The sequence below is a fragment of the Diabrotica undecimpunctata genome, chromosome 7, assembly GCF_040954645.1.
Source record: "Diabrotica undecimpunctata isolate CICGRU chromosome 7, icDiaUnde3, whole genome shotgun sequence".
Taxonomy (NCBI): Eukaryota; Metazoa; Arthropoda; class Insecta; order Coleoptera; family Chrysomelidae; genus Diabrotica; species Diabrotica undecimpunctata.
In genome coordinates this window covers 14,123,531-14,138,828 of record NC_092809.1, presented here as the reverse complement: position 1 = coordinate 14,138,828, position 15,298 = coordinate 14,123,531, and the positions used below count along the sequence as shown (strand labels likewise).

General features: G+C 32.3%; 1 protein-coding gene across 3 annotated transcripts in view; it reads left to right on the top strand.

The window, feature by feature from the left end:
• The window catches only part of LOC140445000 (rutC family protein UK114-like), a 43,834-nt gene extending 31,804 nt beyond the window's left edge, over nt 1-12,030 (top strand). For all 3 annotated transcript variants that reach the window (XM_072536770.1, XM_072536771.1, XM_072536769.1), the window contains exon 3: nt 11,847-12,030. In XM_072536770.1, the coding sequence (XP_072392871.1) occupies nt 11,847-11,971 (125 nt within the window). In that variant the 3' untranslated portion in view covers nt 11,972-12,030. The remainder of the gene's footprint in view (nt 1-11,846) is intronic.
• Nucleotides 12,031-15,298: the final 3,268 nt, after the last annotated feature.

Sequence of the window (15,298 nt, the reverse complement as noted above, 5' to 3'; positions counted from 1 at the left end):
ACCAACAAAAACACTTAAAGAGACCTGAACAACACAACCCACAAATTAAGAAAGATGACGTTAGTTGAGGAAGATCAGACCAGGAAAAAATGTCAACATTTTCAGAATACCAGATGATAATAATCAAGCAATAGAACACTGAAAACTTTTGTTTTTAACTGTACGCCCGTCGTGAATGACATACCATTTTTTAAATAACACTTAATATTGCACTTTTTTAGTGTATTTATTTCATGTTTCAAGATAATTCTTTTAGGAATATATTAATTTATAACATACGGTCTTATGGTCTTATTACGGCTTTCAGATTATACGACATAAATGTATCTTGTACCGCACTGCTAGTTACGAATTATGTTTGTAATGCGATAAGAGGTCCGGATATACGAGACACCAGTGACTCATGCCGCACTGATAAAAATCCGACAGGAATCTGCATTTCTATAAAAAAAATTGATTAATTTGTTTTGTGTATTAATTTAGTTTAGGTCGAACAAGAGTTGCAGTAAAAGATTTTTCTAAATATAGAGTGTAAACCATATTTCCAATGCTTTATGAAAGAGAACCAGTTTATAATATTCTGGACGACGTAATAACACCTTATTTTAGAATATTGGTCGATGAATTGAAATCATTGTTCAAGAAACGAATTATTCATGTACAGATGTTTTACTCTAAAAACATGTAAAATTAAAATCTCGATTAAAAAAGTTGCAACCAGTTACTCTCGATGAAATTTAACCCCATTATTGATTTTACGAGTGATAAAATGGGTCGACAAAAGACCAGTTTTAATCCTTGCAACATTTAAACATAATAGTTGTATCTTGGTTTAATCAAATAAAAAGAAAAATTATACACAAGTACTAAAACCACAAATTATTCTCGATTATAACTTGGTGAAAAAGAGTGTTGATTTTAGTGATCAAGTGGCTTCTTACCAAAGCCCAATACGCAAAATTCTGAAGTGGTACCGGAAAGTGGCAATGGAATTAATATTTAATACCGCAGTAGTCAATGCTTAGTTGCTAAATAATAGAAAACGTAAAAAAAGCGACAACCTATCCTTGAGTTCAGACTGGAGTTCGCGAAGGCGTTTACAAATAAAGAAATGTTGTAACCCTCATGACCAGTTACACCCAAAAATACCATCTAAGGCAAAGCGATGTAGATAATACAAAGAGAAGAAAGTATACAAGATGTTACAAAGTTTTAAGAAGAAGCATGACTAGTAGAAAGGCCGATAGAAAAGTTAAAAAAGTTAAAACATACTCTGAAGAATGTGATGGCAAAACTGAAATATATCTAGTGTGCTTCAATGAAGCACATTAAAAAACAATTTTACTTATACAGGAACTATTATTGAGTAACAACGTATTGTGGCTCAAGTGGCCTTATAGTATTGGAAGTCGTAAGTTGATAGTTTCCAGTAGAACGTTTTTATTGTTACTTACCTCCGTAAAAGTGAGTTATAGTATTTATAAAGAAATGGATGTAAATAATATGCCTTCGACATCTAAAAAAGGTAGATGTGAACATAAACGTAGATTGACCACTGCTGAATTACAATCATTGTTAGAAGCATCGGGCGAGGACGATGTGGATTAAATGAATGGTGGAAGTGACTGACAAAATACTTGCACAAAGTCGTTCAGAAAAATCGAGGATTGCGTTTTGAAAAGAGACAACACAAACAGAATTTAAGACTTTTCTCGAGCTTAAGTTCCATATGGGGACAATTAAAATTAACCGTCTGCATGACAACTGGAAAAGTATAGGTAACTATAATAGTGTTGACTTGACTAGACAATTGTTCATAGCCCATATGAAGAAATAACCTAATCCTCACTTGTCAAAGAAACTAAAAAAACGTTAAGTGGTCTAAAAACTAAAAAGTCCCCTATTCAAACTGGTTTTTAATAAAAAATTTAATAATATGTTAAAAGTTTTTTTAATATACCCTAAAACTGAAAGCGCAAATAATCGATTGCAAGTTACAAAATACTTATAGTCATACGAGTTTGGACAAGTACAGTTGTTTAAATAATTGCTTTCTGTGATAAACAAATTGAATAAATTGTAAAATATTTTTTGATCTGCTTGATATTTAGCACACTTTAATAACTCATCAATTGCCATGATTTCAAGTAGCTATATTATCTGTCGTTAGTCACAAAACAAAGTTATTTACATTTATAAATTACTACAAACATATAATATCTTAGAGTTTATGGTTTTTTGGAATTATCTCAATTATTTATGTATTTAAATTTGGTATTTCTCTACATAGAAACTTTTTATGGTCTACAACTTTTATTTAAATTATTTTTCTTTAGAATGTATACAAAACGTTTTATTAACAAAATTTTTTATTTTGCCTTTTAAGATTGTTTAAGAAAACAAAGCAAAATCAACTGTACGTCTTTTTCAAAATTACATTTTTAATTAACTAATATTTAACGATACGATTTCCAATATTTAACCTTGTTTATTGTACAAATTATGTAAAAATGTGTATACACATTTTGTACAAAAAACGTTTTTTGAGAACGATTTCCTGAATTGAAATCAAAATGTTAAACATTAAATAATTAAAAATGTGATTCTCATCCCAATCACAACCAATATTTTTGACCTAATCCCATAAAAATCTAATATTTATCTTAAACTATTCACTGATAGCTTCGATTAAACAGCTTGGAAATATGTAAAATATTTCTCTACACAACTCTCTGGGAAAAAATATCTAAATTGAATAAATATAACAACTGAACATTGATATAAAAAAACTAGTTGGTTGACCCCAGCCGGTCGGCAGGTAGTTTCAATGCCTGCATTTGAACTTGACCCAAAACCGATCGATATTTTTATGTTTTCAAATATTATTTAAGTATTAACACTGGCAACATCTATTGGCTTTAAAATGATACCAAATACAGTAATTTTACCTCCCAATGTTAAAATGATGGTTTGATGTAAAAAATTTAATTTATAAAAAAATCGGATTATTGAAAAACCGACAACGGTGCCAAGCCTACAAAGGTGCACTAAACGAACATACACGACTTATAAATAGAAAATGATAGCATTTCTTGGTGATGCTAAATGACTGCAACGTGAAAAGAGCTTAAAACGATGGTGGGATGTATATATATATATATATATATATATATATATATATATATATATATATATATATATATATATATAGATATATATATATATATATATATATACATCCCGCTATCATTTAGAGCTCTTTTCACGTTGCAGTAGTTTAGCATCACCAAGAAATGCTATCATTTCCTATTTATAAGTCGTGTATGTTCGTTTAGAGCACCTTTGTAGGCTTGGCACCGTTGTCGGTTTTTCAATAATCCGATTTTTTTATATATTAAATTTTTTACATCAAACCATCATTGTAACCTCGGAAGGTAAAATTATTGTATTTGGTATCATTTTAAAGCCAATAGATGTTGCCAGTATATATATACTTAAAATTATATTTGAAAACATAAAAATATCGATCGGTTTGGTCGGTCGGTCAAGTTCAAATAATAAAGACATTGAATCTACCTGCCAGCCGGCTGATTTCAGCCGGCTGGGGTCAACTAACAGGTTTTTTTATATCAATGTTCAGTTGTTATATCTATTTATTTAGATATTTTTTCCCAGAGAGTTGTGTCGGGGAATATTTTACATATTTTAATTTCCAACCTGTTTTATCGAAGCTATCAGTGAATAGTTTAAGATAAATATTAGGTTTTTATGGGATTAAGTCAAAAATATTGGTTGTGATTGTGATGAGAATTACATTTTTAATTATTTAATGTTTGACATTTTGATTTCCATTCAGGAAATCGTTCTCAAAAAACGTTTTTTGTACAAAATGTGTATACACATTTTTACATAATTTGTACAATAAACAAGGTTAAATATTGGAAAACATATCGTTAAATATTAGTTAATTAAAAATGTAATTTTCATCTCAATATCGACCAATAATTGTGGCTTAATCACATAGAAAAATAATATTTGACTTTGCCATAAGAAAGTAGTTCACGGAACCTCGCTAAATAGTTTAAAAAAATCTTATACAGAAATATAAATTCTAAATAGTATGAGGGGTAGCCGACGAAAAATTCGTAAAGACTGAGTTGACTAAAGTTGATTTTGCTTTGTTTTTTTAAACAATCTTAAAAGGCAAAAAGAAAATAATTGTTTGCTTATAAAACGTTTTGTATACATTCTAAAGAAAAACAATTCAAATAAATGTTGTAGACCATAAAAAGTTTTTTATGTAGACAAATACCAAATTTAAATACATAAATAATTGAGATAAGAAAAAACGAAAAAACCGTAAACTGTAAGATATTATGTTTGTAGTAATTTATAAATGTTAATAACTTTGTTTTTTGCCTAACGACAGGTAATATAGCTACTTGAAATTATGGCAATTGATGAGTTATTAAAGTGTGCTAAATATCAAGCAGATCAAAAAATATTTTACAATTTATTCAATTTGTTTATCACAGAAACCGATTATTTAAACAACTGTACTTGTCCAAACAGTATGACTACAAGTATTTTGTAACTTGCAATCGATTCTTTGCGCTTTCAGTTTTAGGGTATATTAAAAAAACTTTAACATATTATTAAATTTTTTATTAAAAACCAGTTTGAATAGTGGACTTTTTAGTTTTTAGACCACTTCACGTTTTTTTAGTTTCTTTGACAAGTGAGGATTGTCTATTCGGTTATTTCTTAATATGGGCTATGATCAATTGTCTAGTCAAGTCAACACTATTATAGAAGTTACCCATACTTTTTCAGTAGTCATTCAGACGGTTCATCTTAATTGTACCCATATGGAACATAAGCCCGAGAAAAGTCTTAAATTCTGTTTGTGTTGTCTCTTTCCAAAACGCAATCCTCGATTTTTCTGAACGACTTTGTGCAAATATTTCATCAAAGTCAATCAGGGTCACTTCCACCATTCGTTTAATCTACATTGTCTTTTTTTTATAAATACTATAACTCACTTTTACGGAGGTAATTAACAATAAAAACGTTCTACTAGAAACTATCAACTTATCCAATATTATAAGGCCACTTGAGGCACAATACGTTTTTACTCAATAATAGTTCCTGTATAAGTAAAATTGTTTTTTAATGTGATTCAATAAAGCACACTAGACATATTGCAGTTTTGCCATCACATTCTTCAGAGTATGTTTTAACTTTTTTAACTTTTCTATCGGCCTTTCTACTAATCATGCTTCTTCTTAAAAATTTGTAACATCTTGTACACTTTCTTCTCTTTGTATTATCTACATCGCTTTGCCTGAGATGGTATTTTTGGATGTAACTTGTCGTGAAGGTTACAACATTTCTTTATTTGCAAATGCCTTCGCGAACTCCAGTCTGAACTCAAGGATAGGTTGTCACTTTTTTACGTTTTCTGTTATTTAGCAACTAAGCATTGACTACTGTGGTATTAAATCAGGTATTAAATATTAATTTCACTGCCACTTTTCGGTACCACTTCAGAATTTTGCGTATTGGGCTTTGGTAAGAAGCCACTTGATCACTAAAATCAACACTCTTTTTCACCAAGTTATAATCGAGAATAGTTTGTGGTTTTAGTACTTGTGTATAATTTTTCTTTTCATTTGATTAAACCAAGATACAACTATTATGTTTAAATGATGTAAGGAATAAAACTGGTTTTTTGTCGACCCATTTTATCACTTGTAAAATCAATAATGGGGTTAAGTTCCATCCTGAGTAACTGGTTGCAACTTTTTTAATCGAGATTTTGGTTCTACATGTTTTTATAGTAAAACATCTGCACATGAATAATTCGTTTCTTGAACAATGATTTCAATTCATCGACCAATATTCTAAAATAAGGTCGTCCTTTTTTTCTTCTACATGTGCCGAGCTCGATTATCGAGCGTTGGCTATCAAATTGGCTATAGTAATTTTGTTGACGGCAGCTCGGAAAAGAGATGCAGAGGATCTGTTAAGCCAATCTCTCAGGTTTCTAAGCCATGACGTTCTTCTTCGACCTGGCCCTCTTCTTCCGTCTACCTTGCCTTGTATTATTAAATGGAGTATATTATATCTCTCTGGGTGGCGCATAACATGGCCAAAATATTCAAGTTTGCGATTTTTAACTGTTTTGACGACTTCCGTAACTTTTCCCATCCGATGCAAAACAACTTCGTTACGAACTCTATCCACCCAACTTATTCGTAGGGTTCTCCGATACACCCAGATTTCAAAGGCTTCCAGTTTCTTGAGAAGTGTATCCGTCAAAGTCCAACCTTCGACACCATACAAAAGAGTAGGGAACACATAACATCTCACTAATCAAATTTTCAGACTTAAAGTAATATTGTTTCCACATAACAGATTCTTCATCTTAAAGAATGCAGCTCTGGCCTTCTCTATCCGTATTCTAATTTCTTTGCTCATATCCCAGTTCTCATTTAGATTACAACCAAGGTAAGTGATACTGTTAGTTCTCTCCAGTTGTTCACCATAAGCTGTTACCACTTCCGGTTGTGTTGGCGTTTTACTGACGACCATCACCTTTGTCTTTGCGGTGTTTAGCTTAAGGCCATATTCATCACACATTGTGGTAATCCTATTAATTAGATGTTGAAGTCCTTCGTCGTCCGGTATATTATAAACTGGTTCTCTTTCACAAAGCATTGGGAATATGGTTTACATTCTATATTTAGAAAAATCTTTTACTGCAAGTCTTGTTCAAACTAAACTAAATTAATACACAAAACAAATTAATCTACATATTCTTTTTTTATAGAAATACAGATTCCTGTCGGATTTTTATCAGTGCGGCATGAGTCACTGGTGTCTCGTATATCCGGACCTCTTATCGCATTACAAACATAATTCTCAATTAGCAGTGCGGTACAAGATACATTTGGGTCGAATAATCTTAAAGCCGTAATAAGACCATAAGACCGTATGTTATAAATACATATATCCCTATAAGAATTATCTTGAAAGATGAAAAAAATACAATAAACAAGTGCAATATTAAGTGTTACTTAAAAAATGGTAAGTCATTCATGGGCGTACAGTTAAAAATAAAAGTTTTCAGTGTTCTATTGCTTGACTATTATTATGTGGTATTCTGAAAATGTTGACATTTTTTCCTGGTCTGATCTTCCTCAACTAACGTCATCTTTCTTAAATGGTGAGTTGTGTTGTTCAGGTCTCTTTAAGTGTTTTTGTTGCTATTCATACTTAATGATCTTCTTTAGACAATGTACTAATGTAGTGTTCAAATGTGGCATTGCCTTCATCATGTAGCGCTGATCTTAATTGTCTGATTAGTCGATTATATTTGTGTTCGTCATTAAGATTTCGGCTTCTTGGCCATCTACCTCTTGCTCTTCATTTTTGGACTATTAGTTGTATAATATAATTCGAAGTGTTATTTATGTTTTCTTGATTTGGAATTGTTAATCGTGTAGCTCCATATGAAATAGTAGAAGATGAAAACGGCAGAATATTCATCCATAAAAAAAGGAAACGCGATAAAGATATCTGAAACAACTGTTTTATGTTATAAGAGATGAAATAGTCCGAAATTACCAAAACAGGTGAACAGGGCACTATAAAGAGGAAGTAGAATTAGCTATGAAACAGCTTGAATGGGGAAAAGAAGTAAGCTTAGACCAAATACCAGCAGGAATTATTCAACTGAGAAAAAATATTAAATGGAAAACAATATTCACTCCATTTACAGAAAAGGCGGTGACCGGTGAATAACTTCTAATACCTCTTCATTTGTAATTATATCCACCCAACTTATTTTTAGTATACGGCGGTAGCACCACATCTCAAAGCTTTCAAGATTTTTAACATTCTTCTGTTTAAGAGTCCATGCCTCAACACCGTAAAGCAAAGTACTGAATAGATACTAAGTAGTTAACTAAAAGTGGACGTATGCAAAGATATGTATGACGTAATTGTATGGTATTCGCTAAATCCTGTCACGTAATAAGCCACACATCTCTGTGCGGTAATTCGTTTTATTGCTGCCAGTTTAAGGTGTTATTAGATGCCGCCATGTTTAATTTCTCTCTACCATCGTATTATCTCGGTTAAATCCTATCATTTTAGGCTTCATGTCATGATTAGACCTATAGGACCGGAGATACGCAACTAAGGCTCTTTTGACATAACATATATAGGAGCAAAGATATATACCTAAGGTCGTTTTGACGTGTTGATGTATTTGATTTCTACGTCGTAGTACTCTATTGGTTAAATGGTACCATTTGAGGTACTGTACGTCACAATTGGACAAATAGGATCGAAGATACATAACTAAAGCCCTTTTGCCAGACTTCTTCGTCTTCTAGTTCCATGACCGTTATCGATCGTTGGATATCATGTTGGCTACCATATTTGCCATCGTGACTTTATTGACAGCAGCTCTAAATAACGATGTAGTTGATTTTTCATACCATTGCCTTAGATTTTTCAGCCATGGTGTTCTTCTTCTACCAGGACCACGATTACCTTGGATCTTTCCCTGAATGATCAGATGTAAAAGATTATATTTTTCAGGGTGTCTCATAATATGACCTAAGTATTCCAGCTTGCGTTTCTTTATTATATTAACCAGTTGTGTAGTTTGGTTCAGCCGTCTAAGGACCTCCTCATTTCTAACTCTGTCGACCCAGCTTATTTTGAGTAGTCGTCTGTATACCCACAGCCCTATAATATAATATAACTGTATAGCCTCAGTTAGAGTCCACGCTTCCACTCAATACAGCAGGACAGGAAAGATGTAGCAAATGTCACTCGAACTCTAAGGTCAATACTGCAGATCGTGACTGCAAAGTACGTTTCTCATTTTTACAAAGGCAGCTCGGGCTTGTCTAGTCGGCTTTTAATTTCTGCGGTTGGATCCCAGCTCTCATTGATATTACTGCCGAGATACACGAGTTTCTCTACTCTGTCCAGTGTGGCATCTCCAACTTTTATTCCGTCATCCTGTATATAATTATGTTTGTCTTCGGTTGTCTCCATTAAGGCTTCCTTAAATATTTCCTCCGAATATAAGTTAAAAAGTAAAGGCGACAATATACAGCATTGTCTCACTATTCTTTTTATATTTATTTCATCCGACAGTTCTTGTTCAACCTTTATTATTGCCACTTGATGCCAGTATAGATTTGTAATTATTCGTAGATCTTTATCGATCAATCCCGCTGTTTCCAATATTTCTAGCATTTTGTTATGTCAGATTTTGTCAAAAGCCTTTTGCCAGGCTACTCTATTTAAGTTTTATATCTCATAGTATTCTATTAGTTAAATTCTATTATTTGAGGTACGAAACGTCACGATTTTACTAATAAGACCGCAGATACATAACTAAGGCCCTTTTGACAAGCTGATGTATTTTACATTTCTATCTTATTGTATTCGATTGGTTAAATCCTGTCATTTGCGGTACTGTACGTTATGATTGGGCCACTAAAAACGAAGATACGTAACTAAGGCCCTTTTGACGTGATGCTGTATTTGATTTCTATGTCATTGTATTCTATTGGTTAAGTGGTATCATTTGAGGTATCGTACGTCACGATTGGACTAGTAGGACCGAAGATACATAACTACGGCCATTTTGACATGCTACTCCATTTAATTCCTATACCTCATTGTATTTTATTTGTTAAATCCTTTCATTTGAGGTACTGCACGTCATGATTGGACTAATAGAACTAAAGATACACAACTAAGGCCCTTTTGACATTGCTCTGCATTTGATATTTCTATCCCATTGTATTCTTTATGTTAAATCCTATCATTAGAGGTACTATACGTCACGATTGGACTAATAGAACCGAAGATACGTGACTACGGCCCTTTTGACATGTTGCTGTATTTAATTTTTTTATTTCATTGTTTTCAGTTGGTTAAATCCTGTCATTTGAGATACTGTACGTCACGATTGGACTTATAGAAACGAAGATATATAATTAAAGCCTTTTTGACATGCTGCTATATTTGATTTTTCTGTCTTATTGTATTTTATTGGTTAAATCCTATCATTTGAGGGGCTGTACGTCGCGACTGGACCAATTGGAGCGAAGATACAATAGGTAGTTGCAATATATAAAACCCGTTACTTTTAACTAAACATGATGCCAGAATGATTTGTGGGTGAAAAAAATATATATATATTCTTAAATTTACTATTTCGTTGTGGGTAATATTATATTCAACAGCGATGCCAAATTTCTGATGCTAAAATGATTGATAATGAAAGTGGGATATACATTTTCATGTATATAATGGCAGCGAGTAAACGGTAAAACCCTGAACTAAATATATATAATATTTTCACTGTACCATCATTTTAGACTCAAACATTTTCTGGAATAAACTTATATAACTCAGTAAGGGATAAAGAGAGAAAGCAGATATTTTAAAATACCAACACGGTATCAAAACTCTAATCAATGAGATGGTTAAAATTCTTGTAACAGGTACAGGAAAAAAGTTATTAAGGTCTTGTAAAGTAGCGTCGATATACAGATGCTACTTTGCAAGACGATGCTAAATTGATGGTAAAAGCATAATGTATCGATGCGAAAATGATAGTAGGATGTATATATATATATATATATATATATATATATATATATATATATACAGTAGACTCCCTCTATAACGAGAACTGAAATGACAGACTAATTACCTCGTTATAAGCCGATCTCGTTATATCAGACAATAATAATACTGTGAATACATATGAATCTGTAGTTTTCTAAATATATAGCTTCCTATAGTGAAGCCATTCGGAGCAATATAAGATGCTAATAAATATTGTTTGAATGGCGTTTTTGAAAAAAAGCTATTTACTTATATTGTCAATGAAATATATTAAAACATAAAAGAGTTGTTTACTTTTATTATCAATGATATACGTTAAAACAAAAAATCTGTACTTATATTTTTTTCCAACTACATAATGTATAAAGCGTATTTTCAAGGATAACATAAACTATTGCTTCCGCAATTTTAAGAGCTTAAGATTTGAATTAGTGGTTATATTCTAATGTATTTTTGAATTTACTGCAGCTTAGTAATACTAACCCTAAATATTTTGGGTATCCTAGAGGCATAAACACCCTCCTCCAAATATGGTTCTTATACCCTTATCAAATAATTTGCAGCTTGTTAATTAAGCCGGAATTGCTGCCTAAATTGAGCATCACTTAGTGAAAAAGGATTTTGAGTATCCCGTAACATTCTTCTTATCCTCCGTTGTGAGCGTCGGATATCTATCCTCTCAAATTCCTCCAAAACCAGCAAAGGTCCGTAAAACGCAGCCATATTAATACTTTTTGCCTCAGTTTTCCTTGCAAGAATCAAAACACAACACCGCCTACCTAAACTGAGCCTAAGTTCACTTCTCCCAGTCCAGCCAGTCATGTCAGATTAATTTCGACTCGAAATGAAATTTCAACCACTTTCTTGAAGTTGAAATTAATTTCGATAAATCGAAAATTAGTGACGTCGTTTGGTTAGTTCAGCTGAAATCCACAAGGTTCGCAAAGTCGCATTTCGACGTCGCCATATTAATTTCGACATGTTTTGAGTCGAAATCTCAATTAGAATCAGGGCCCAGGTTTTAATAATTCGGGGTAGGAATTTTTGTTTGTTTTATTGTTTGCTAGAATGAGTGTCAAAATATTCCCAAGCTCAGTGATTCGAATAAATCAAGTTTTACTATATTACATACATTAAAACACATTAAATTTTGAATACATAAGAGTAATGTTTTTTTACAGACTTTAATAAGGATCCTCCAGCAAGAACTGCATTCCAAGTTGCTGTTCTACCAATGAATGCTTCAGTGGAGATAGAAGTTGTTGCTGCCGTTGGCAACGTTGTTACTAGTCACGCTAAATTGTAAAAGAATATATTCTGAATTAGATTTGTATTAGAGTTATTAATAAATTTATATTATTGTTATATCGTTATACCATCATTTACCTTTACATTTTACGAGAAGCTTTTGCATGTGGTTGAGGCCTAGACACTGAAACAATCCAATATTAAAAACCTGGACGTATTTTAAATGTGGAGTTACTGTTGTATTTTGAAAATATCATGAATGAATTGCAAAGCAAACGCACAAGTTCTCTAACAACTAGGAAAACAATTCTTCTTCTTACGGTGCCTGTTCGTTCCGAACGTTGGCGATCAGTCTGGCTATGATGACTTTGTTGATTGCTATACGAAATAGCTGTGTTGAGGTCTTTCTATACCATGCTCTTATGTTAGTAAGCCAGGATATTCTTCTTCGTCTTGGGGTCCTTTTTCCTTCAATTTTACCTTGCAAAATGCATTGGAGTAGCTCGTATCTGCCTTGATTTCTCATTATATGTCCCAAGTACTGCAGCTTACGTCCTTTTACGATGTTGACCAAATCAGCGGTTGTGTTCATCCTCCGTAGTACTTCTTCATTGGTGACTTTGTCCATGGTATCTTTAGGATCCTTCTGTATAACTATAGCTCAAAAGCCCGAAGTTTTGATAGCGTTTCCGCCTTCAATGTCCACATTTAAGGAGCCTTATTTTTATTTCTAGTCAATAATGCACTTTTTGTCTTTCCGATGTGATATTTAATCTCTTAGCTATTGTCCCACGACTCCGATTGATTATAGTTCCCAAGTAGTTGTACTGTGAAACACGTTCAATTCTCATTTGGTTAACATACAGATTTGCTCCAGTTATGTTTTTCTTGTTGATGATCATTAGCTTGGTTTTGCTGTTGTTTATATCCAGTCCATACTTGTTTCCGTTATTTGGTTCATTAAGCTTTGAAGCCCTTCCATGGTATTGGTATTGGCAAACAGTATTGTATCATCTGCATACCGCAGGTTATTGAGCTTGACTCCATTTATAGAAATGAGAAATTATGTAAAAACTCCATTTTTAGAGCCTCTTCAAAAATATGCTCCGAGTACAGATTGAATATCAGTGGTGAAATTATGCACCCCTGTCTCACTCTCCTTAAGATTTTGCCTGATCTGTATATTCTCCATCTATTCGGAGCACCGATGATTGATTCCAATACAGGTTAGCTACTATTTTTAGGTGTCTTCCATCAACCCCTTTCCTCTTCAGCACTTCTTTCATTTGTTCATGCCTGATTCTATCGAAAGCCTTCTTGTAGTTAATCAGGAATGCAAAAACATCACAGCTAACATCTCTATATTTCTGAAACAATACCTGCACGCTAAATAAAGCTTCCTCGTACCAACGGCGTTCACAAATCCAAACTGATTGGGCGCAATTTGTTCCTCGCATTTCTGGGAAATTCCTGCGCTAAAAATTCCCATAAGGATTGCAATGTCTTATGTTCCGTGTACTGAAAACTCAAGGTTTTTTTTATTGCAATTTGTCATGAAAATACATAAATTAGTCAGACAGAGAATACAAAGAAAATAGGAAGTTTGTAATAAAAGTTGAAGAACAAAAATTATATGCATTTGCACAGGTAGACAATTTTAAATCTTTGGGAGCTATAATCATAAGAAATCCGAAATGAGAAAAAAATATAGTCTAGACTAATGGCTGAATATAAATATATAAATAATCTCACAAGACTATTCAAAAGCAAGTTAACTCATAAAAAAATCTCAAAGTGTGAATATACGAATCAACAATTAGCCAACGGGCGTTTGAGCACTTTCTGTGATGTCCTATTTTTTTGACGATTGGATCGGCTGTAGGAAATTCACATTAAAAATGACGATTTGAAATTTCTTTATTTAGTTGCGAAAACAACTTGTATCAGCACCCAATAGCACTAAGTGAACGTAAAATTCGTAAAATGTATTTTTTATCGTCTGGAGTGGCTGGCTCGATGTCTTTTAGCTAACTGGGGTCGCGTCGCGCCTTATTTTCGTTCCAACACTACTCTTTACCGCGTGAAAATAAAAAACATGTTTTTAAACGAAGGGGAGCCCACTCAAGGTTAAACCATGGTACAATGAATACACAAGGTATGATATTGCGCATGACATTTGACAGCTGGCCCAGGAGTGTGACGTAGTTAAGATCGCCTGAACCACCTCGAACCCATTATTACAGCTTAACGTACACATTAATTTTGAAATTATGGTTAAAAAGTGATCTAATTTTTTTTAAATGTTTTGTTTTGGTTATAATTGAATAAAAAATATATTTTCAGTAGCGTAAAACCTTTACTTCTCCTAGAGATTCAGGCGAAATATTTATTTTTGTTTTCATACATATACTAATAATATAAGTAATATTTATTTTTGTTTTCATACATATACTAATAATATAAGTACTCTTTTTGTATGCAAATCCCTTGAAATTTAAAAATTTTCTGCAGAGGAAATACTGTGAATAGGTAAATAGTAGTAGATTTGCTTATTCTGATTCACTGTCACTCACTTCCAAGCAGTTTTACTGAAATAAAAACAAAATAGAGTACAATAGAGAAAAATCTGTTTTACAATTCAATATGGTATTTTAGATGAGTTATAATGAAATTTAGTAAGATAAAAAATATACACATTACTATAACCTACCGATTATTATATGCAAAATTTACTTATCAAACAATATAATAATATGAAAATAAGACACAAATTAGTTCAAACGCAAAACACAATAAATATCGACTTCAGACGACTTTACACCGGCAAGACAGAAAGCTTGTATAAAAACAAAAGTTCAACAATATTATCGGTTATTAATGGTGACTATTGCAAATTGCAAGTTATGAGATAATAAATATATTTTAAAGTATCTCAATACTAACTGAGTCATCTATTTTATAATAGAAAAATAATTTAGATATATGCTTATATATGTGTCTTTATACAAATGGTGTTTAGTTACTACCTATTTATTTATACTGTATAGTATTTTTTTGTAAAACTGAAAGTTTTTATTTGCCATTGTATATCTGGTTTTGTATCTTTTTCAAAGTACGCTGTGCAATTGCTTGTTGCAATAGTGACAATGAAGATAAAATCTTTAAGTTTCATACATTTCCTAAAGATAGCGTGACCAGAAAACTGTGGATTATATCTTGTTGTAGATAGGATAATTTTAATTGTAATACTGCAAGAATTTGTTATACACATTTTAAAACTGAAGATTACCAAAGAAATCTACAACAGGAACTTTTAAATTACGTTTCTAAAAAGGGTCTAAAATTTAAACCTGAGGCAGTATACCTAGTCTTTATTTGCCTAAAT